This window comes from Coccinella septempunctata, chromosome 1 (assembly GCF_907165205.1).
Source record: "Coccinella septempunctata chromosome 1, icCocSept1.1, whole genome shotgun sequence".
Taxonomy (NCBI): Eukaryota; Metazoa; Arthropoda; class Insecta; order Coleoptera; family Coccinellidae; genus Coccinella; species Coccinella septempunctata.
The window spans coordinates 17,882,181-17,906,905 of NC_058189.1; the positions used below are offsets into that span (position 1 = coordinate 17,882,181).

Sequence of the window (24,725 nt, forward strand, 5' to 3'; positions counted from 1 at the left end):
GTTGAATAGACTAAAAGGGAGTGCGGGAAACTTGTCCAAGTTTCCCTTAGATAATAGTTTGCTAAAAAAAGAAAATTGATTGATAGAAATGAATATAAAAAAATATACAAAGGTTGAAAAAGTAATCAACATCTCGGAAACAAGTGTGAGTGACTTTGAAATAGAAAATATGTATTTCATACGCTGTTACATCTGTCAACCTTGACTTAAGACTTAAACAATCGTTGGTTATTGGAAATTGACGCAATCATTCGAACGGCACAACACTGTACAGGACGGGCAAAATGGGTGATACCTGAACTACAACTTTCTTACCCAACGAGAGGAAAATGAATGTGCCGTACATGTCGTCTTTTTTCGAGAAACTAATAATGCCATCAACTGCATTCCTCTATCTTCTTTTGTTTTCGAGTTATAGACCAAAATTGAAATTTGAGCGATTTCAACTTTGGTCATTATCTCCGTTCCTGTTTGTGCTAGGATGTTGAAATGAAAACATTATACAGACACTTTTTTGATAGCAATCCAGTAGCGTACTATGATGATTTTTTCCAATGTTATAGCTGAGCTATAACATGAAGTTGTGGTTTTTCCTATTTTCCTATCGAAACAGTTTAAAATGACCTAGAAAGAATTGACATTTTTTTCCGTTTCAGAAATATATCATACATCATACATCGCCCTCAGATTCGTTCAGATATTATGAAAAATATAGAGATATCGTAAAACGGTTTCCACTTATGGACTTTTCTCGAAAAGAAGGCCAAGGACTCCTTCCAACGTTTTCACCTATCTAGTCTGAAAGTATCAGAAACAGCCAAAATCAAACAATTTGGGATACCTGTATATTGTAGGTTCAAACAGCGAATTGTGTTATAATACTACATTAGGGAAAAATTCAGAATGGTTATAATTCTTTTGAAAAAAATCGTTGAGAGATAAATTGTCGTATCGACAGATGCGATCGAACCGCGAAAATTGAGGTCAAAATTGTTTCCATGGCCTTCTGCTGAAAAACGTGTTATGTTTCGGTTTTTTTTTTCAGTAATAACAATATCGAAATTTTTTTTTTTATTGATACGGCATCTGTTTTTAGGATAGCAGTATACTGGGTGTGTCATTTGAAATAAGAAAGTTGTAGGATGTTTCATGTATAACCGGAAGTATCAGAGAACTGAAGCTATGTTAGGGAAAAATTTCAGTGTCGAAAATCCCCAGAAGCAAATTTTCAGCAAAAAATAATGTACTCTAACGTCCAATATGCCATCGCGGTGAATCGGGTGAATCACCTTGTATAACGCTTACCTCAATTTAATATATATTGTATTGTATAGCTTTTTAATTTTTTTTCTCATTGGCTGAAGATTTTCAATATTCTGAGTTGACAACTACGGTCGAATTTTTCTATGAGGAAACAAAAATAGAGTTGATATATTTGTTGCTTGGGATCGATGGGATCGATGAGATTGATGAACAAGGCGCTTGGCAGCTTTGACTTGTGATATATTTTCCTTAATGACTTTCTATTTCATTTATAACTCTTATGAATTTCTTTCAGAAATTATCAACTTGTGTGAAATCTTCAGTCAATGCGATCCAAATGATGGGCGAGAAGACTATTTTGGTGTCGACAACGAATTGTGAAATTTTCGTCATAGACAAGAAAACCTTTCAAGCCAATTTGGTGGTAACATGTCACACTTCTACGATTTATCACGTCAATTTTCCATAGTACGTTTTCATAAATATTATCTATACCTACATCAACGCAATTTTTCGTGACTTCTTGAAATAAGGGCCTTTCATAGATACATATATAAATAAAAATGTGATGTCATAGCATAACGTAAAAACAACTGATTTTTTTTTTTCAAAAATTATACTTCGTAAAAGGTTCTTCCAGAAGAAAAGTCCGAAAAATTGCTTGGGAAACAACATATAAATTTACGCAATAGTATGTTGGGTAGTCTACTTTCCACAGAGAACTGATTGTCATTTGCTGGTTGTTGAGGTTGACACTGTTGACAGTTTAAACAACATCATGATTTAACGTTCCTAAAGTTCAGCATTTTCGTTATGAGTTGATTAATTATTGTGAGTCTGATTGATTAGGGATCAATACATTAATTGTTGAGTACTAATACATTCAATTGTTCTCAATTCAATATTCAGAAATGAAAAGGCTTGAGTGATTTCGTTTTAGAAATCGATTGACTGTCAAACCGTTAATATAACTCCCCATTACTGAATTCGTTTGGAATATTTGTGTTCAACTAGTAGTATTTTCGTCACTTTAAACGCTAACATAAAATAAACGAAAAAAAATAAAAAATTTGAATGTTAAAAAAAGGAAGAAATAAAGACTTTGTTGAAAAATAAGGGTAGATGATAGTTTTCGATAACATCAAGAACTAAAGATTTCATCATGAACTACTAGAAAGTGAATAGAAAGTTTAATTTTCTATATTTTTTATGACCGATCTTCGGATTGCTATACATGCCTTGTAATTGCTTTGATATTGTTTCTGATATTTACCATTATTAGCTCTAGTCTGATTTGCTCCTGTCCCAAAATTGCTCTGAACGTTCCGGAAACTATCATTACCCCCCTCCAGATTCTTAGGAGTAGAGTCAAATGCTTGCTCATCTATTTTTGTTTCCTTACCAAATAATTTAGTTTACCTTCATCCACCTGAAAATCTTATTGTGATAGCGAAACACTTGTCATGGTTTAAAAACTCATATAACTCGTATAATCTGACTGATCGGTCGGAAAGACGACTTTTGCCTTCCTCTAGTTAGATGGTATGGAATTGAATGCTAAGCTGGATCTGAAGAGACTAATTAGGTTTGGCATTAAACTTTCCAGACTCTATTGAAGCAGAGCCGGAAAGGTTTTATCGTCACAGGCGATTTATATGGAAGAAATAATAAAACAGTCCTTCTCACCAGATTTCTTTGCTGGGTCGCTTATTACGAGTGGTTGTAAATTCGTCGTCTGTGACATCTGTGTCATCACGTGATCTGGGAGGTGCATGTCAGCCAAGATTTTAAGGGTTTCTGCTCCAAAGATCGTATAAAGGCCGTCTGATCTTTTGACAGATCCCAGATCCCACCGTCAAAGATGGTTGCCTGGCGAGAATTTTATGGAATCAGGTCCCGATGATGCTGCTCCAGAAGTTTTTCCATTACTCTCTTTTTCCCTTCTCTTTTTCTTGCTATACAATGTGAGGGTTTGACGGTATTTTTTCCAATCTCCCTGACGACTTTGCTCTGTCGAATTTCTTCTGAACTTCTTTGCGAAGAGTTCCACCGAGATATTTTTCTGTTATCGGATTTCTTTTTCAGTGGTTAATACGTATACTCTATGGCTTGACTATTTGAATTGGCTAGCCTCTCCATAAGCAACGTAAATCAATTACGTTGATTGATCCCAGGTTCCGCATCAAGCTGCATTCACAATCAATTCGCGGACCGAAGTGTACTTCGGCACGAAAGTTGGCTCTGAATTCACCATTCGCAATAAACTTCGGACAAAATACCTAAATGAATTGAACATGTAACTGATCAAAACATAAGCATTGGCATCATCCATATCCGGCACAAAATTCCTTGCCGAAGTGATAGTTTGCAGCTTGCAAGAAATTTTGCCAATTTCCAATTCCGTGCTAGTCTTGAATTTCATTATGAATGGTAACAGAGAACGCCACCAGCTAAGCTTCCGTGCCGAAGTGCACTTCGGCCCGCTTTAGAGTCTGAATGAATTATTCTTAAATCACAGTGGGAGTCAATTTTGGAATTATATGATATTCAGTTCAAAACACTTCACTAAGGAGCAGCACTGGTTAATTCAAAGTCAACTGCATTGTAACAATCATTTTTGAAGACACTGTATGATTCATCGTGGAGAAAATATCCTTAATTGTAAGAATTAGCACTTTATGCTTCAAGATTGACTATTGACGAATAAGATCATTGAAATATGGTCTTCACAAACATGCTTCACAAGACAAATGACATTTAAAAAAAATTCTTCAAGGTAGAGGGAACTTAGTCGTATCATGACTTATAAATGGAATAAAATGTCCTTCATTAACTGATATCCGTGTATAATGCTCTAAATGGATCATTAATTTTTTCAGTGATTTTTCTGAAGTTTTTGCCACTGCCAGCAAAAATGATGTGAGACTTTGGTCAGCCATCACGATGCAAGAACTCCTAAGGATTCGGGTGAAAAATTTCAGTTGCTCGAATGTAGTTTTTGCCAAAGACGGCAAATCAATTTTGACCAGTTGGAACGACGGTGTTATCAGAGCTTTCACACCTTTAACCGGTAGATTGATTTATGAAATCTACAATGCTCATAATAAAGGTGTATCTGCCTTGGGCATGACCAAACATGGAAAATTGCTAGTTAGTGGAGGATGTGAAGGACAAGTTAGATTATGGAAGATATCACCCCATTCGCAATCTCTGGAGTGCACACTGAAGGAACATAAGGTACCTACTCTAACACGACATGGCAATATTTCGTGGCTATAAGGTTTTTTATATTTTACCAGATTTATTAATTATGTGTAAAGCCCGTTTGCAACAGCCGAGAATTCTCTAGAGAATTTACTCGAAAATTCATGCGCCGTGAATTATATACCGTTGCAAAAGCACTTTCGGTAGAATTCTCTGTTCAGTTGCATACAAAATAATCTCTGCCGTTTTCTTGCGAGAATTTTGTAGAGAATTCTCGGCTGTTGCAAACGGGCTTTAGAGTTTAGAGGCTAAGTTGCAGGAACGTCCATTAAGTCTTAATGCCCCATTTACATTTTGAACTATTATTTGTGAAAGAAATAATAGGAAATTAAAATTTTAATGGAGCATTAAATTTTGACGGACTTTCCTGTAACTGAGCGAAAGGTAAATTAACTTTTCATTCAAATAGACGTTGAAAAAACAAATGATTGTTCATTTGGTAAATGAGATTTTTCCATTTAATATACAGGGTTGGGATAAAGTACGGAACCAAGTGAATACCTTTTGAACGAAAAGGACAATATTTAGGAAATTTTGCAGGTAAGTGGAATGGCGCAAAATTTTACATACACACAACATCAATTCCCTCGAAGGGACGCCAGCTTCGCAGAATCCGATGTTAACACTTATGTCACTTATTAGTTTTCAGTTCCATTTAAACTTTATCAGAGGCGTATATTTATGTAACTCGGTTCCGTTCTGAACAATTATAATATCATTTAGTTATCTCAATTGTGATTTGTAATTGGAAAAATAAAATTCTTTGCAAAAACGGAGTTAGTGGTTCGAAAATCGTAATTATATAAATCGGACTGGTAGAAATCTACTACTACGGCGTTCTCCATGGTATACTGAAAGTGTAGATTTCTGCCAGTCCGATTTATATTGTTATCAATTTGTTTATCTGAACGTTTTCTTACGGTAATGTAAAAACTCGTAAGAAGTTGATTAATGTGCGATAATTCCTCCTGTATACAGATTTTTCACACTAAACGCAGTATGTACGAATTCGAAATTCCAAGCACTTTCAACATCTGCTAAGATATACAGGAGGTCCCATAGAAATGAAAAAAATTGAGGATATTTCCGGTTCAAGTAAATTATCAACTAAAAATTGTACATCAGATGCGCCATTGCACTTACCCACCTGCAAAATTTCATAAATATTGTCCTTTTCGTTCAAAAGATATTCACTTAAATCCATACTTTATTCCAATCCTGTTTACATTTATGAACAGGGTGTCCGAGTTAAAATGTCCCCATACCTTATTGTGGAAATAAAGGATCTAGAAGAAAAAGTTCAATACAAAACTTGTCTGTAATCGATTGAAGTTTTATTTTTTATAACCCACCTCAATACAGGGTGCTCCGTTTTTTCCCAAAGATATCAACTTTCTTATTTTAAATGGAAGAGCAATAATATAGGGGATATTATTGCATTTTTGAATTCCTTGTCAAATTTTAAGGTAACTTTGGTAACAATCATGGTCCTATAGAGCACCGATTCTGAGATATTCGACTTTTTCCTATATTTTGACAGCTCACTAAAATAACTATTTTCTAATGAATGTATCGGAACCAAATTTTGACCAGCTCTTGTCAACGTATTGGATCATACCTTACATCTTTATTTTTAGCAATCTGATATGCAGGATCTACAAAAATTAAAGTTAAAAATTCAAATAGAAGTTCAACCAAAACTTAATTTTTTCAAATGGCAACTTATATTTTTGCAACAAATGTATTTAAACTTTTACTGTAAAGTGAATAGTTTCAGCAATATGGACGAAAAAGTGCATTTTCTAGAAAGAAGCAACGATAATTATATTATTATATATTAATTGGTGTTGCTGCTATATAGTTGGCTTTTATTTTTTTGATAAATCTAATTAACTAGATTGACTAATCTTTTCCATAATCAGTACTCGCTCCCAATATAATTAAATTATTTAAATGTTTAATGGAGACTCAACTAACAGATACATTTTTCTCAAAAAAATCAAGTAGTTTTCTCACAACACAAAAGAAAACCCAAAAATACACAAGTGGATAAGTGCTTATTTCCATAGTTACCATATTCTATCAGCTCAATTAATCAATTATCGTTGGTTCTTACAGGAAAATGCACTGTTTCGTCCATATTTCTGAAACTATTCACTTAACAGAAAAAGTTCAAATACTTTTTTGGTCATTTCAACCTGCTCTATATGACGAACATGAAAAAATATAGTTTGCTATTTGAAAAAAGTAAGTTTTGATTGAACCTCTATTTGAATTTTCAACTTCAATTTTTGAAAACCCTGTATATCAGATTGCTAAAAATAGAGATGTAACGTGTGATCCAATATGTTGATAAGAGCTGGGCAAAATTTGGTTTCGATACATTTATTAGAAAACTAGTATCAGCTATTTTAGTGAGCACCTACAGCTGTCAAAATTTGAGGAAAAAGTCGAATATCTCAGGATATGTGATATATAGGACCATGGTTGTAATAAAAAAAAGTCACCTAAAATTTGACAAGGAATTCAAAAATGCAATAATTTACAGGGTGTTTCATTTAAAATAAGAGAGGTGATACCGGCAGGGAAAAAACGCAGCACCCTGTATTAATGTGAGTTATAAAAAAATAAAAGTTCAATCGACTACAGACAAGTTTCGTATTCAACTTTTTCTTCTAAGTGTATAAGGACACTTCAACTCGGACACCCTGGACTGGATCAACAATGGGTTTTCAAAATTGCAAAATTGAGAGATACGAAAAATTACCAAAACCCCGATTTGAGACGTACGTAATTGAAAATGAAATACATCTCTATTCTCCATTGAGAAATATTTCCCAAAAAAAATGATTCGAGCTTATGAATATGGTGGTGAATTATTGACTAGTAATTCTGTGACACCCTTCATATATTCATCACATCAATAAAAACCTAATCATGAACTTGTGAAAGTCTCGCTTTGTTTTTCTCGTGAGTAACAGCACTAATGTCGATCTTTGAGGGGTTAATACTCAATGCGCGACTGAGTGAGACCCTCTTCAGTGTCATACGATAACGTCGATAACTTCTCGTCGCTCGGCGACAGAATTATAAATCGGCATGTTTGTGTGTCGAAGATTGTAGGTCCTAATTCTATCTGAAATTATTATTCCTGAAAAAGGTGATTTAGAGCTTAAGTCCTTAATTTTCAACATTGTATATATCAGTCAATAGAACACGAGTTGGGGGAATTTTTCGTCTTATAATATATATACATCGAAATGACTCTTGCTGACTATTTTTTTGAACCCCTACTTCTAGGTATCATCTTGAACATAAAAAGATTGAATGAATCTGTTGAAAATGAGCTGGAGTTTTCAATTTTTTTTTTAGATTTTTTCAATATCTAAGTCTAAATATGTTGTAGGGTATAGGACAAAAACAGCAGCTGGATTCTTTTAATCTATATTCGGCGACGTTTCTCAGAGAAAAAACCAGACGAACAATGAAACATAACCACAAACAATTTTATATCATTGACAGATTTGGGTTATTCTTCTTCGTACAATTGGTCTTTTTAATGAACTGAATACTTACAATGTTATTGTCAAATTAATATTTTAATTACCTATTTTATTCTTCAAATTTTTTTAAGTGTTTGTATTTCATTAAAATACTATTATATAATTTGCTGAGATGTTCAGTGTCTGTTCTGAAATTGATATTGTTATTTAAATTTATGTAAATCATCTCTGAAATGTTCTTATTTAGTAATTTTTTTCCTTATTATCTGAAATTTTCACATTTTCAAAATCATAACGATGGTTCATGTTGAAGAAATCAAAGTTATTATGATTTTTTTCAATATTTTCGCACCAGCCGCTTGCTGGTTAGGGATATCTAGTTTCCGATTAATTTTTGTAGTGAGCTCACCTCCAAACAGGAGTTGTTCATTATTATGAGCTATACAGAAGCATAAAAAATAATCACTTAAACAAGTTCGACAGTTACGGTTCATGGTTTCATTTTTTTTGGAGCTATCAATTTGAACTGTTATAATCGTATGGTTGAACCCTTTCACGATTCTGAATACTTTTCGCAGGGACCAATCTCAGCCATCCATCTGAACCATAGCGATACAGAAGCTGTTAGTGCCAGCACGGATGGTTCTTGTATTATATGGGATATCATAAGATATTGTCGTCGTCAGATCCTCTTCGCCAATACTCTCTTTATGTGTGCGAGATACTATCCAACTAGTGTTCAGATCCTCACAGGCGGTTCTGATAGAAAAATTTCATATTGGGAGGTCTTAGATGGAACTCTTGTGAGGGAACTTGATGCCTCTAGATCTGGAGCAATAAACGCCGTGGATATATCTCCTGATGGTGACAGTTTCGTGAGTGGAGGAAACGACCAGATTGTCAAGCTGTGGAAATACCAAGAGGGTGAGAAATCATCATTTATAATTATCTCTTGCCTTTTGCACGATTCGGAATGAGAAAACATCAATGAACCACCGAAGTGGTGTAGCGACAAAGTGGCGAGCAGATATTACAGAGAATAGATGGAATAGGTGGCCGTCTAGGATAGGAAATATTGTTTGGCGCTTTTCTATAGCGTAAGCGATTCGTACTACAAACAGCCTGGGCAGCCTAAGACTCCCTTCAACCACGGGTTTTTATCGTTGGTATTTAACAGGAAAACAACCGAATGAAAAATTATTCATCAGGTTTTATCCCTGCGCTGGGCACATCCCAGTGTCGAATCTCAAGGTAATTGCAATTATCGAATACAGAAATTTAAACGCCGCCTAGCGGATAATGAATTAAACTCGGATTTGAGTATTATCGAAGAGGAAAAAGAACTGAACTATACAGTAAAAACCGTAAACCGATGGTATGAAAGCTGCCGTGCTCCTCCATATCCAAAGTCTTAGACTCCTTTATCACTACGGGTTTTTACAGGAAAAAAACCGAATGAAAAATTATTCATCGGGTTTTATCCGTACGGTGAGCTTTCGAATCTCGCGGCGATAAGCGCCGCCGAAAGTGTAATCCGGTTGTTTTCCGGTGCGACACTGAACCGGAGCAGGTGTGAAAGAGCCCATTATATCAATTAAACTGGGGTAAAAACCCGATGGTGTGAAAGAAGTCTAAGAAAACTGTATTAGCGAGAAAAGGCGCTAACGGAAAGATCATTCTAGAAATGCATCCAAGAACATCAATGGAGTTATACTACCGATAACACGCAATGAAACGCATTCAGCATATGCGGACAACTTGAAGGAGACTGGATATAATTTCAGACATGAATTTATTTGTCTTTCTTCATTTTGACAGTAAAAGTTGAAGACACAAGCTGTATTCGGGTTCGAACAAGAACCGTTCTAGAACGGTCAGGAGTTTGCGCATTAGAATGTTCTTGTTCGGGTTTTTTTGGGACCGTTCTAGGACTAACTTCTTCGTGTTCGGGTTTTGTCAGAACCATCCTGGGACGATCCTAGAACTATCCAAATTCAGTACCTGAGAACTGATCTGGGATATTTTCGACGCATGTCCATGAAAGAGGCTTTGTTGATAACAAGCTAACCTAACCTTAATTTTTGAAAAGGTAATCTGAAGATTTTTTTTTTTTTTTTAACGTTTATTGCACAATATACAATCTACTCTTATAGGTATTAAGTAATTGTGATAAAAGAGACTACATGAGAGTGAAATGTCCAGTGACATTTCTACTCGTTTTGCACTATTTTAGTTTAGTGTTGTGGAAGATCTTCGGGCCATGTCTTCTTCAGTCTTCTGATGTGGGGTCCTTTCAGGTAGAGGTTTTGTATCAGGTCATTGGAGTGACCTTGTAGTCGATCTCGATATCTGGCAGATGCAGATTCTATGACGTCATTGATGTAAGGGATCTGTAAGTCTTCATGCAGTCGTTGGTTAGTGACGTACCATGGTGCATCCGCTATTAAGCGGAGAGTTTTGGATTGGAACCTTTGGATGATCTTTCTTCTAGATGGCTTCGCGCATCCCCACAGTTGTATGCCGTAGGACCAGATTGGTTTAAGAGTCGCCTTGTACACTGTCAGTTTGTTCTGCATGGTCATCTTCGACTTTCTTTGCAAGAGCAAATACATCTGTCGGAGCTTCATGTCTAGTTGTTTCCTCTTTGCTTGCACATGTTTCTCCCATATGAGCCGTTGATCCAGATGCATACCTAGGTATTTGACCTCAGTCTTTGTCGGTAAGGTGACTCCATTCAGAGTTACTCTTGGGCAGTCGTTGTGTCTTAGGGTGAAGACTACGTTAACTGATTTGCTCTGGTTTAAAGTTATTCTCCATGTTTTGTACCAGATGCTGAGTTGGTCCAGGTGTTCTTGGATATTTGTGGAGGATACAATGGGGTCGTTGTCGGACGAAAGTATTGCAACGTCATCAGCAAATGCAGCAATAGTTGTGTCGGGAGTTTCCGGTAAATCAGCAGTATAGATTAGGTATAAGAACGGTCCTAGTACACTTCCTTGGGGTACACCAGATTTAATTGGGAAATACCCAGATAGTTCGTTATTGGACTTAACAGAGTAGTATCTGTCAGAGATGTACGATTTCAGAATGGGGTAGTAATTATGGTTTAGGTTCTTCTTGAGCTTGTATAATAAGCCTGCATGCCAGACTCTATCAAACGCCTGGGAGACATCCAGGAACACGCCGTTGCAATATTGCTTTCTCTCTAGAGAATTGGAGATGACGTTGATTATCCTGTGAGCCTGGTGTGACGTTGACATCCTTTGTCGGAACCCAAATTGGTAGTCAGGAAGAAGATCTGTTGTCTCATGGTCTTCATGTATCCTTTTTAGGAGTATTCTCTCAAATAGTTTTCCAGGGATTGGGAGAAGACTTATGGGTCTGTATGATGCTGGTGAGTGCTCAGGTTTGCCACTTTTGTGAATCATCAATAGATGGGCATATTTCCATGTGATCGGGAAGTAACCCAAATTCAGCATGCGGTTGTATATGGTAGTTAAGAAGACTATTGCTTTTTTCGGTAGGTTTTTCAGGATATATGCAGTTATCAGGTCATGACCAGGAGCCTTCTTATTTTTAAGTTTGCGTATTTCGTATTTGACTTCCTTAGGATTTATAGGTTTTATGGGAAGTGATAACTGGCAGGGTGCATCTAAGAATTCTTCGGCATCAATTTCGTATCCAGGTACTGGCTTTGGCTCTTCAAATACAGTTGATAGGTGCTCTGCAAAGGCATTTGCTTTTTCCTGGTTGGATCGTGCCCAGCCGTTCTCGGTACGTATTGGTGTCATGGATGGTGTTGGTCTGCTGAATTTTTTTGTGGCTCTCCACAAACTGTGATCTGTGGTAGTCAATTCTTCAGTATAGCGTTCGAAAGAGGAGTTTTGTACATCTCTTAGGGCTTTGGTCAGGTTGCGTGACATACTTCTGTAATGATGGAGATCAGTAATATTGCGTGACCGCTGCCATACACCCCTTGCTCTCCTTTTTTCAGATATTAATTGCCGTATGTGTAGAGGAGTGCTGCTATCATTGGAGGTTTCTCTTCCGGTGCAGGGGGTAGCTTGCCATGCTGCTTGTTGTAACGTCTCTGTGAAGTGTTGTACGGCTAGATCAATCTCAGCTGGTTCTTTCATAGAGAGGTTATTATCCAGTTTTTCTATGACGTATTCTTTGAATTGCTCCCATCTAGTGAACTTTGTAGACAATTTGGGTGGGGAATTTGTTATTATAGGCTGACTGTTTAAGGTCAGAACAACAGGTGAATGGTCAGAATCCAAGTCATAACTGGACTCCAGAAGGCAGTTTTGTGGAGCAATGCCTTTAACTACAAAGAAGTCTAGCAGGTCTGGTAATTTTCTTGGGTCCGTTGGCCAGTACGTGGGTTCCCCCGTCGAAAGGTGATAGTAGCATTTGTCGTTTAGGGCCCGAAGTAAGTTACGACCTTTAGTTGTGGTTAGTCTGGATCCCCAGTGAGTGTTTTTGGCATTCCAATCGCCACCCACAATAAATCTCTGGCCAAGAGTGGCGAAGAACTCCTTGTATGTGTCTGTCGATATGGTGTGTCGTGGTGGGCAGTACACTGATGTTATGTTGATGTGGCCAGTTTTTGTTTTTGCTGATACGGTCGTTGCTTGAATGTGGGCTGTTTGAAATTTTTCTTGTTCATAATGACATATAGAATTTTTGATAATCACTGCAGATCCTCCATGAGCTGTTCCATCTGGGTGAATAGTGTGGTAGACTGAATAGTTTGGGATCGCAAATACTGTTCGGCTGGTGAAGTGAGTTTCGGAGATCAATAGGACGTCAACCTTGTTGAGATCTAAGAAGGTTATTATTTCTCGTTTGTGGTTTGCCAATCCGTTGGCATTCCAAGTCGCAATTCTGAGAATCTCATTAATCCTGTTCGACATTATGGAAGTTTATTCATAACGGTGGTGAGCAGATTCAGGATCATGCTGTTCTGGTTTAGTAATTGCGAGAACATATTTTTGAATTCTTCGAGGAAACTAGATAGTTGATGACTTAGCTGGGATAGGGGTTGTTCTAGATTAACATTTCTTGTAGCTTGAGAGTAGGTTCGTGGAGGTTGGTTGTTTGGTTGCGGAGATGTTGATGTTGCTATGTTGGTGGAGGGTACATTTGGTCTGCTATTTGGTGCATGGTTGTTACTTCTGGAATTTTTTTGTATGAGATCTTTGTATACTTGGCATCCTTTATAGTTGGCTGGATGATCGCCATTGCACAAAGCACATTTTGCAGGAGTGTTTTTGGTTTTTTGGCAAATTTTAGAATCATGTTGGCCGCCGCACTTCACGCAATTGTGGGGTTTGTAGCAATATGTTTTGGAGTGACCATATTCTTGGCACCTCATACACTGTACTATGCCTCGTTTTTTCCTAGGTGGTTCTATAGTGACCTTAGTGCTGTAAATGTATCGAAGATCATATATGGTTTTATTATTTGGTTGAGATTCAAGGTCTACGAAGAACATAGAGAGTGGTTCCTTGGTCACTCTATGTTGAATATTTAAGATATTCCTAACTTTATGACCATGTGTTAGAAGTTCACTTCGAATTTCTTGAGTAGGCACAGAGTGGTGTAAATTTCTTATGACCATTCTATATGCTCGTTCCTGTCGCATCTGGTACGTGTGGTGGATTATTTTTTCACTGATAAGGTACTTGGAGAGTTTTCTGTAGGCGTCCACGGTGTATGTACTAATTTTTACTTTATCATTGGAAAGTACCCTAGTATGGAAGGAATTCTTATCAATGACTTCAGCAAAGGTGTTCATCATTGCTTTATAATCGGCAACGTCATAGATGTATATCGGCGGTGGTGTTGGTGGTTTATCTTCCTTTTCTTTCCTGGCTTGGTTTTCATTTATAGTTTGTAGAGGTGCAAATCTGTTTTCAGTTGGTGTTATAGATGGACTAAGAGGTTGGGTTGGTGATCTTTTCCGTTTCTTCGCTGTCTGCCAGTCATGCGTGTTGTTGGGTTCCATTTCTTGATCTTGGTTTGTGTTGACTATCTTTAATGTCTTGCTACTATGTTCTCCTCCGTCGGGGCCACTATTGAGTTTATTCATAGTTTGTTTCAAGATTTGAGCTGCTTTATTAATTGTTTCAGATGGTGGGAAACCTAAAAATCCCTGTTGGTTCTGATGAATGATCACACCAGGTTCATTATTTTCAGAGGACATAAATGTTCTCAGTGTGTGGAACGCTTTAGTTCATAAGTTTATATCTTATCTACCAAGATAAGGAACAGGAGTTCTTTGTTTACACTTCGCGATTTATTTATTCTAACTATTTTATTTCCGCGTAAACGCGGAAATATTGGTGGAAAACGAATTTTTTTCTTGATGGGGATTGAGATTTCGTGTTAGTACGCGAAAATCTTCAATTTTCACAATTTTAATCACTTGAGTTCGTACACAATTCGCACAAAGATATCAAGAGAGCAGATTTAATCTGTACAGATGTGAGTCTGACTCCGGAATATAAATCTGAAGATGAACCAAGTTTTGTTTTTGAAAAGCCTAATTGTGTTCTATTCATTTTTATCCTTCTGTTTTCATTAATTTTGCGAATTATGGAGTTCATTCATTTGTTTGATAATAATAGTTCTTCATCGTCCTATTCGAACAGTGATGAAGCCTTGCCGAATTCGATGAAAATATCGTACCAAACTTGTTGATTTTTGAAATTTTATTAGAACTAATAGTAACCTAAAAATGATGGTTACGTTAAGGAGACAGTACCACTATATTCAAATAAACAAGACTTCAATAAGATAATTTCAACAAAAGAATTTCAACAAGATATTTTCAACAAAGGAGTTATGACAAAAGAATTTCAACAAGATGATTTGGATAGAAGAATTTTTACTATGGAGGGCTTTCACAATAGATTTCGAACAATGAAGTTCAAAAGGCCCTTGAGGATTTTCAAAATAACGACATATAACAGAGATTGAGATTCAAATCTTTTTCATAATTTACGCGCCATATATGATGTTTGTTTCGCGTTCGGGCTTTCATGAAATGGGAACCATCCTCGAACAGTTCTAGGATTCGAAATTAGGGCGCAACAGTTCTACGCAGTTCTAGAACAATTTTTGGACTGTGCGAAATTCGAACCCGAATACAGCTTAAGGCCTGTATTAAAGGTCGATTCATATTATACGTTCCGCTCAGTTCAGGCCGGCGGAAGGATCATTAGCCGTTGACGGAGGTTGCGTTCATATTATCAGTCACGATCGTCTCAGTCACCTTCCGCTTCGTGTGTCGTGAATCTTCGGTTGCATTCGAATCGACCAGCACTTGACACATGAAGCCTTTCATTTTGATCAAAACAGTACAAGGACACTAAAAAATTTTGTTAAATTATCATTATTATTATTTTCGTTGTTTCTCTTACGTGCCCTATCTCATAGGACGTAAACCCTTTAACTTCTGCTAAAAATAAAATTGCTGCAATTACGCCTGAATGAACGATGTGCTTTTGCATTATTGTTAGACGAAGATGAAGAGGAACGAAAAGTCGGTAAAAAGATTGGGTGTCTAACCAATATTTGAAAAGAGGAAAGTTGAAGGTGAATATTGGACATTATAAAAAAAATTGGTCCACACATCATGGCTATTTTAGAATGAACAGGAAATCATTTCGATTATAAAGGGTGATTGATATTGGGACATAGGCTAAGGGCAGATTGTTTGGACCAAAATATGGCGATAGGACCAAATATACCTTGTTAAAAAATCGAGGGTGTTATGATTTTTAATTAAAGAGTAGTGGACTGTATTAAAAGATAATTGAGTTGGAGATGGTATAAAAACATTTATTAAGTATCATTCACAACCATAAAATGAATATGTCACCTGCATGAAACTAATACAGTAAAAAGCAACTAATATTAACCACATCTATAAACTCAGAGAGACAATATCCAATTAAAAACAAGAGATGGTCCAGAGCAGTTCAAATGAGAAGTCACTTTATGTCAGACTTAGACGTTGAGGAGTTCAATAAATTCAATATCAACACAACGGTTACACAGTGATAGGGCAATCAATTGAAAATTGATTGCGAGAGCCTCCTTTTTCTATCAGAAAACGCAAAGGTTAGAATATTGAATTTTAAAGAGAAGACGCGAGAGTACAGAGAAATAGGCCCGAGGTGAAACTGCAATGTCTAAGTCTGATCATCAACGAGAAATCGATACATTAAATTTGAGTTGATCAATAATGTTAATGTAAGTATGAGCAGAACAAGAGTAGCACAAGTTAAATGAGAAGCACAGAATTAATGAATTTGAGAAGCACTAGAATATTAAAAATAATATGAAAAGGGCAATAAATTCTAATTAAATGAGAAGTTCGATAATAATTAATTAAATGAAAAGGACAATCATAATTAATATGAGAAGAACATAGTATAATTCATATACATTGAGATGATCTTGAAGAGTGCAAAAATTTATCAATGAATTCAGCATTTACAGAGACGAACTGCTTACAAGTAAGCACGATTAGAACGTTCATCAGAAAAATAGAAGAAACAATTGATAAATTAAGAGAAGTCATGAGAGTACTGAGTTGAATAAATCTCTAATCGTAGATTTTGAGATGTGCTGAAGGCTGAGAAAACTAACATGCATGTTGAGTCCCATGAATGAATATAGAAGAGAAACAATGAGAGTACATATTATAAAGAGTAGACCATACCAAGTGAGTAGACATGAGTGTTCGAGCAGACTTTCCAGGGTGGAGCCTAGGTCGAGGTGTATCGAGCATTATCACTGATCGCTTAACGAAAGTTGAGGTGTTCATCCTGTTCTGAAGAAAACAGCTACATCCAGGGTCCACCCTGGAGAAGATGAGGATTCATTCATCTGAAACTCAACACCATGAATTAGTCATATGTATAACGAGGTGATCATAAGAGTTGTCTTAAAAATGATTAAACTGATTCTAATAATAAGGAATATTATGAGCAGACAATGAATCAGCAATCATTTTTATTGAGATGGACTTGAGAAGTTTCAATCCTGGTGCTACATACCCATTTTCATGTGAGATGATCTAGAGAAGTCTGAAAATCTATATAAATTATGAAATATAATAAAATATATAGTTCAGAGAAGACAATAGTTCGAGTTGAGTTGAGTAGACATTTCAATTGAGCAGTGCTAGCAAGGATTATGAATCTATTTCAAGATTCTACAATCTCTTGCACGTGGACTTATTTCAGCAGAGTGAAATTATCATGAAAATGGAGTAATTAATAATTTTGAGTAGTCTGAGTGTACTTTACCTTATGAGACGAACAATTTAGCACCAGGATTGTGCGAGAAGACTTAAAAATTGAGAATAACTAAAAGAGATGAACTTAAAATGAGGTGTTACAAATCACAATGATAGCAGCGCGAAGTCAATTCAACGGAGCTAACAAAGAGAATCTTAAGAAAAATGTGTAAAATGTGTAGTTTTTCACTTCGGAAAAACACTGAGAGTGGGGCCGCTGCGTCGTTCAACCAGCGCACCGCAGAATCGAGGTACCATACGTGGCCATCGGAGCTGGTCAGCAGCGTCGACTAGAGAGAGGTCGGAGGGGGGCTTCGCTCAATTTTTAACATTCCGCCCGCCATAACTAACAGCGTTAGTTATCGAGATGACTAGAGAGGTTGAAATTCCTTCTTGGTTGCTTCTGGAGAGGAGACTGGCAGAATTGCTAACTTCGAGATCGGTCTAGTTAGAGTGGACGTGGACGTCTTGAGGGGACCCTGGGTGCATGGTCATTACTCGCCCTAATGGCCACTTACAAGGAGGTAATCGCTCGTCAGTGATGAGAAAGGGACGAGATGGTCTGAGACGTTGTTCTGGTAATTGTCCTATGAGTTGTTGAGCTCATATACCTCGTTGCCTTGCACATACATATAACACACTTCAGGAAGTGGGATTTCACTGGGGCTCTTCTTCCAATGATCCAATATTGTTGTCGGATGGTGGACAGTGTGAGTTGTGTACCTCCATGGAGTGTTCGTTTGTGAGCAGAATCTATAATCAGAGAAGTCAATTGAGAAGCTCGAGGAATTATTGCAGGATGCTTGCTATCTGGGTCTAATAGAGCGTTGGTGATTCGTCCGCCTACACGAATGACACCTTCATGGTCGATGAACGCCGTGAGTCTACTGAACACATGTGAGGATGACAGAGCAGTACCATTTTGAAGAGTCTTGAGTTCTTGAGGAGAATACACTTGTTGAGTAGCCTTGATCCAATAGATCCTTGATTTTTCCAAGTCAGTTGAGGTGAGCGGAGTTGAGAAGTTCAGAGTTGAGGAGTGTCTGAGTCGGGCGAGGACTCTTAAACAGAGAGAGGTGATTCTTAACAGTTTATTGAGAGAAGAATACCTGTATATAAGATCCCACGAGTAGTCTTGAGTTACGGCCGTGAGTAGGTTCTTGGTGGGTCTTGCTTCAGATTCGGGGTCAATTGTCGTTGCCGGCTGACGATTGGGCCAGGAATCTGGTGACTTGGAAATCCATGGTGGTCCCGTCCACCATAGAGTGCTGTTCAGTAGTTGAGATGACGAGAAGCACTGCCCGCTGGATTTTCCTTGCCGGAAACGTATCTCCATTGCGCAGTTGGAGTTAGGTCTTGGATGAGCTCTACCCTGTTTCGAACAAAGTCCTTCCAGCGAGCTGGGTGAGATGTGATCCACGTGAGAGAGACTGTTGAGTCCGTCCACAAAGTCGTTGAGTGTATCTGTGTATCTAAAACACGATGAGCATAATTAGTTAACCTGGCCAGGATGAGAGATGCTGAGAGTTCGAGTCGCGGGATTGTGAGGCGTTTCAACGGCGTTACTTTTGTTTTCGAGCAGAGCAATGTGACTTTGGATCCTGTGGACGGTGAGCGGACTACGAGATAGAGCACTGCTGCCATGGCAAGTTGAGAAGCATCAGAGAAGCCGTGAAGTTCTATGGTAGCATTTTCTTGGGTGCCTACCCAGCGAGGTGCTCGTACATTGATCAATGATTTGAGATCTTCTCTGATGTTACACCATCTTTCTGTGAGTTGAGGTGACAGTGGTTCGTCCCATGACAGTTTCTGGAGCCAAAGTTCCTGCAACAACATTTTGGCCCTGATCGTGACAGGGGATACTAAACCAAGTGGATCAAAGAGTTGAGCGATATGAGATAACATAGTACGTTTAGTTACCACAGACCCAGATGAGCTTGAGTTGATCTTGAATAAGAAGTAATCCTCTTGAGGATACCAGAGTAGGCCTAGAAGTTTCGTTGAAGTAGGACAGTCGTCAAATGAGATCGGCGATGGTATCATTTCTTCCTCGGTTACCATCTTGAGCGTACTTGGAGAGTTCGATTGCCACTTTGCTAAGGGGAGGCCGCCCGCCATGCAGAGATTTTTCAAGTCGAGAGTGATTTCTGAGAGTTCTTCTTTCGTGTCTGCACCACCATAGATATCATCAACATAGCGACCTTTGGTGAGTGGTGGAATGGCGAGTGGATACTTGTGACCTTCATCTTCGATGAGCTGGAGGAGGACAGCTCAGCAGCTCAGCAGTGCGGATGTAGTTCATGAGCGGAGCTCTTCACTAACATTAAAGCACTAAGGTCATCATTGCTGTCCCGGGGGTAACCCCAGATTACACCGCGTGCCAAGAGTTCAGACGACGGATCGAATCAGCGGCAAAGGAAGACAGGGCATGAAAGTTCTTCCGATCAGAGAGGAGATCGGCCAATCTGAGCCCCGGAGACTCGAGGATTGCGAGACCGTGCGCGATCCTCAGATCGCTGAAGAGAGGACAAGATCTAAGTACGTGATCGCTCGTCTGAGAGCGACCACATGGACAGAATTCATCTTCGACCAGACCCAGCCTGAACAGATTGCCGTTAAAGGGACCGTGACCAGAAATAAAGCAGGCCAGAGGGAAACTTGGCCGAAACCAAGAGTTGTTGGAGGCAAACTGCACGGCCGGTATCCAGCCGAAGGTACAGCGACCCGAGTCGGACGCCTCCCAGTCCGACTGCCAGCACGAAATAAGATAGCACAGGGACTCGTCAGCCCGCTGACGTATCTCAGCGTTACTAAGAGGGGAAGCCGCGGAGACAGACGGGAGAAACAACTCACCAAAGCGATATGTCATACCCCTTCTCAAGTGGAAAACAGCAGCACGATGGGCGATGAAATAGTGAGCGGGAATGAAGCCCGACACTACCTGGAGGGAAGAGGTGGAGGCTGTTCGACACAATGGAGACACGAGAAGTAAGAAATGACGTTGAGCCGACAGAACCACACGCTTAATGTGGGAGTGATTCAGACGATGGTTCCAGGCGGATGCGCAATATGAGATAGTTGGCAGAAATATTGACTTGTAGAATATCTCGAGAGAATGCGCTCGATCGCCGCCCATGGCGCGTCGAATGCGGAACAATTTCGCCGCAACCGCCTGGGATTTCTCACGGAGGGCCTTGACGTGAGGAAGAAAAGAAAGTCCTGAATCAACTATCACGCCGAGATATCTATGCTCGGAAGCCCAACGGAATGAGCCCGAGGGGGAACGGATAGTGGGAGGACGAGCTGAGTCGAGAGACCCTTTCAGCATGACCGCCACCGACTTGCTCAGAGAGATGTGAAGCTTGTTACAGTGAAGCCACTCCAACGTTATATCAATAAGACGCTGGAGGGCGACCTCGAGTGCTCGCCGACTATTGGCGCTAACAACCAGAGCAAGGTCATCAGCATAAGCGATGGCAAGACCAAACTCTCTCGCGAGAAGCAGCAGAAGTTCGTCGAAGACTAGGTTCCACAGGGAAGGACCCAAAATGGAACCCTGAGGGCAGCCTCTGAACAGTTTACGTCTGCGATAGACAGAATGTCGAGAGAATAAGACATGCCTGTTGGAAAGGTAGCTATGCAAGAGACGCAGCTGATCGACGGGGACCCCAACGTGGCGAGCACGGCGGAATATGCTGGGCCACCAAAGATTATCAAAGGCGCCCTCTATATCAAGAAAAAGGGCGGCGGAGTACTTGAAAGGGGAATCCCTGACGAAATTAACCAGCCTGCAAACCGCATCCTCAGTGGAGAGGCCAGGCCTGAATCCGAACTGGAGAGGAGAAGACTTTCCGGGGTCCAGCAGGTCCCGGGTGAGGCGAGACAGCATCAAACGCTCCAGAGTCTTCCCCATGATCGAAAGAAGACTGATCGGGCGATATGATTTGGGTTCCTGGAGCGGTCGGTCCTCGGACTTCAGGAGGAGGCAAATCGATGCCTCCTTCCAGATGTTAGGAAAGTGGCCGATTAAAAGACAGTAGTTGTATAGCATAAGCAGGATATTGGGGATAACCGACCAGGCCCTTCGGAGAACGGGACCAGTTATCGAGTCCGGGCCAGGGGCACCACGGGTTGGCGTGGCAGCCATAGCTGCCTCAAGCTCACCAAGAGTGAACTGGACGATAGAGTCCGGCGCGACAGTAGGAGTATGAGAATACTCGTCAGTAGAACCCGAGGAGCCCCCGGGGGAGTCGTCCGGAGGAAAGAGACGATCCAGGATGACATCGACCGACTCAGCAATGCTCTCGGCGTGGGAACCATCAGGGCGACGAACAGAGTGGGAGACCGAAGGCTTGATTACCTTCCCAGACGAGATTTTGTAGGAAATACCCCAGGGAGAGCTTTCCATTTCAGACCTTACAAATTTTGACCAGTTATCGTACTTGGCGCGTTTGATAGCCAGATTGTAAGAATTCTTCAGAGACTTATAATGAGTCAGAAAATTCTGCAGTGAAGCGGGAGGAAGACCGAGGGCCCTCGCCCTCTGGAGAGTTCTGCGACTACGATTAACGTTTGACTTCATGATAGAAAGCTCCTCGGTCCACCACCCCACCCGAAACACACCCCGGGTGGAAACAGGGATAGAGAGGAGAGCGGAGTCGTAAATGGCCGAAGAGATGGAAACTGCCAAGTTCTCAACATCCTCCGGGGAGGTAGGTGCCAGAAAAAGATCTTGAGTCCGCAACTCCAGCTCCGCGTCGAAAAGTTCCCAGTCGGCCCGGGAATGGAGAAAGCGCGGCCCACTCAGGGTGGGGGAGAAGTGAAATCCGCCAGAAACACCGGGATCAAAATTGAAAGAAATAGGGCGGTGATCTCCGACGCCGAGACCGTCGTAGACACGCCAGCGCCCGACACAGTCCGCAAGGGATGATGTCACCAGAGTGACATCAATATTGGATTCCCCATTTGGGGACCAGAAGGTGGAAGGTTGGCCCGAGACATTTGCAACCACAAGACGGTGATGAGCGATGAAATCCTCTAGGGCGGAGCCCCGGGAATCTCGAGAATCCGAAAACCAGAGGGGGGACCAAGCATTCGAATCCATGCATATAATGAAATCAGAGGTATTGAGAGAGAGGATAATATGATGGAGGAGGACTCGAATAGCCAAGAAAGGAGCAGCCTTGGTTCCATAGGTGACGGTGGTGAGGTGGTACGTCGCTATCTCATTTTCTGAGTTTCGCCAGAGAATGCATTGGAGATCCCAATCGTCTGGATGCACCATGATCTGTCTGTACATCTTCGTGATGTCTGTGGAAAACACAAATTTAAAGCGACGTACCCAGAACAATACATCAATAACATCTAACTGAAGTTTCGCTCCTGTGTGCATGATGTCGTTCAGTGAGAGGCCTGTTGAGGTGGGACTGGAACCATTGAAAACTACTCGCAATTTGGTGGAGGAGCTGTCTGGTTTGAGAATTCCATGATGCGGCAAATAGTATCTGGGATGCGAGATGTCTGAGGGAGCCTTCTTCATGTGCTCGAGTTGTTCATATTCAGTGAGGAAGTCCTTGTAGAGCTGGCAATATTCTTGGTTTCCCTCGAACTTGCGAAATTGTCCTTGGAGGCATCGGAAGGCACGTTGTCTGGAAGATCCCAAAAGATTAGATGATGATTTTAATGGGAGTCTTACCATGTATCGTCCAGAAGGAAGTCGAGAGTGAGTGGTCTTGAAGTGGTCTTCACATTCCTGCTCGTCAGCAGTGAGGTGACTTACGGAGGTGGACTTGACTTCTTCTTGTTCCCAGAACTTTTCGAGAAGGCTTTGAAGGTCAGATTTTTGAGTGGCATGGTATTGAGGAGACACACTTGAGCAGACTTCTTGATGAGGGCATATTGGACCTAGGACCAACCATCCAAAGATCGAGAGCTGAGCTGTTGGAGTTGACCCATCTGGCCCTTGTCGGAGTTGAGGAAGAATGATGGAACCATAGACATCAGCACCCAATATGATGTCGATTGGCCTTGAGGTGTAGAACTCTGGATCGGCGAGCTTCAAATTGTCGAAGTGTGGCAAACGTGGTCGTGTGCAACAATTGAAAGATGGTAGATTAGTAAATGGAGATGACAAGATATGAGCATTTATATTCACGGTTTTGTGATTGTGAAGAGATTTCAGTGTGATCAGTACTGATCCTCTTGATCTTGAGGCGGCTCCACCAATTCCAACGATGGTGACTTTGGATTGGCTTCGAGGAAGGCTGAGGTGTCTTGAGAAGTCTTCCGAGAGGAAACGAGAGTTCCGATCCAGAATCTATGAGGAGTCTTGCGTTGTACGAGATGACTGGTGTGATGAGCGGTCGATAATGAGATGAGCTGTCTTCGAGGGGTTTTGATGACTGCCTGAGCACTTTAGGCTCTTTTCGAGGTGACTGGCTTGGCTTCGCTGGTCTTTTGAGTTGGCTTGGATGAGGAGGCTTGAAGTGACTTAAGTGAGACGGCTCGGCTGAGGTGATCGTGGGGCCGTTTTGGCCGTTAAATGAGAAGGCGATTTTTGAGCAGATCTTAGAGGAGACTTTGGAAGAGGCGACATTAGAGGCGGCATCGTGAGAGTACGAAGATTTCGGTCTAGAGCTGGGTCTCATAATAGAAACGAGGACTTGTTTGAGACGAACATTGAGGGGTCGAGAAGATCTTATAGCAAAGAGCAGCCAAGAGGAGATGTTTGTCCTCGTATTGAGAAATGAGACTTCCCCAAGCTATGGGAAGTGAGGTGTGCCAGTGAGAGCCAAGCGACAGATCTACTTCAGAGGAGTCGACTGAAGAGGAGATCTGAGGTAATGGAGGTGTTCAGCATGAGAAATTGAGGAGTTGAATTACTTGAGTAGTCGCCAGAGAAGGCTGGTAATGAGATGTCTGAGCAGACGAGGACGAAGCAACCGGTTGAGATGGCGTTTGAGGTGGCTCGAGAGACTCCTGGAGATGACTAATGCTTGTGGAGATGAAGCATGAGCAGGCTTATTAAGAAAGAATTAATCTTACTCAGAGTATTCTTGGTCGAGGTGCACAATTTCATGAGAGGGCAGAGAAGACAAATATGATTAGTGAACGATGATGATATTCCAACTCAATTATCCGGCCCGAAGGACCAAATGTTAAAAAATCGAGGCTGTTATGATTTTTAATTAAAGAGTAGTGGACTGTATTAAAAGATAATTGAGTTGGAGATGGTATAAAAACATTTATTAAGTATCATTCACAACCATAAAATGAATATGTCACCTGCATGAAACTAATACAGTAAAAAGCAACTAATATTAACCACATCTATAAACTCAGAGAGACAATATCCAATTAAAAACAAGAGATGGTCCAGAGCA

At 40.1% G+C, this 24,725-nt stretch overlaps 2 protein-coding genes across 2 annotated transcripts in view; one reads left to right on the forward strand and one right to left on the reverse strand.

Annotated features, from left to right (window-relative positions):
• LOC123313946 (cilia- and flagella-associated protein 52) overlaps window positions 1–24,725 on the forward strand; it is a 57,762-nt gene that overhangs the window by 27,980 nt on the left and 5,057 nt on the right. The window contains exons 6-8 of the mRNA XM_044899059.1: window positions 1,559–1,731; window positions 4,143–4,500; window positions 8,609–8,954. Of these exons, the coding sequence (XP_044754994.1) occupies window positions 1,559–1,731; window positions 4,143–4,500; window positions 8,609–8,954 (877 nt within the window). The remainder of the gene's footprint in view (window positions 1–1,558; window positions 1,732–4,142; window positions 4,501–8,608; window positions 8,955–24,725) is intronic.
• LOC123313952 lies at window positions 18,509–23,143 on the reverse strand. Its single transcript, XM_044899065.1, has 2 exons — window positions 22,496–23,143; window positions 18,509–19,605 (listed from the first exon to the last, which is right to left on the reverse strand). Exons 1-2 carry the CDS (start codon window positions 23,039–23,041, stop codon window positions 18,616–18,618), a joined length of 1,536 nt encoding a protein of 511 aa, XP_044755000.1. The 5' UTR covers window positions 23,042–23,143; the 3' UTR covers window positions 18,509–18,615.

Bases quoted from the DNA above. Each gene is read 5' to 3' on its own strand.
- LOC123313952 (XM_044899065.1), bottom strand. From the start codon at position 23,041: ATGGTAAGACTCCCATTAAAATCATCATCTAATCTTTTGGGATCTTCC. The intron at 19,606-22,495 runs CTCCATCATATT...TGAGCTGTCCTC, and splicing joins TCTTGGCTATTCGAGTCCTC to CTCCAGCTCATCGAAGATGA.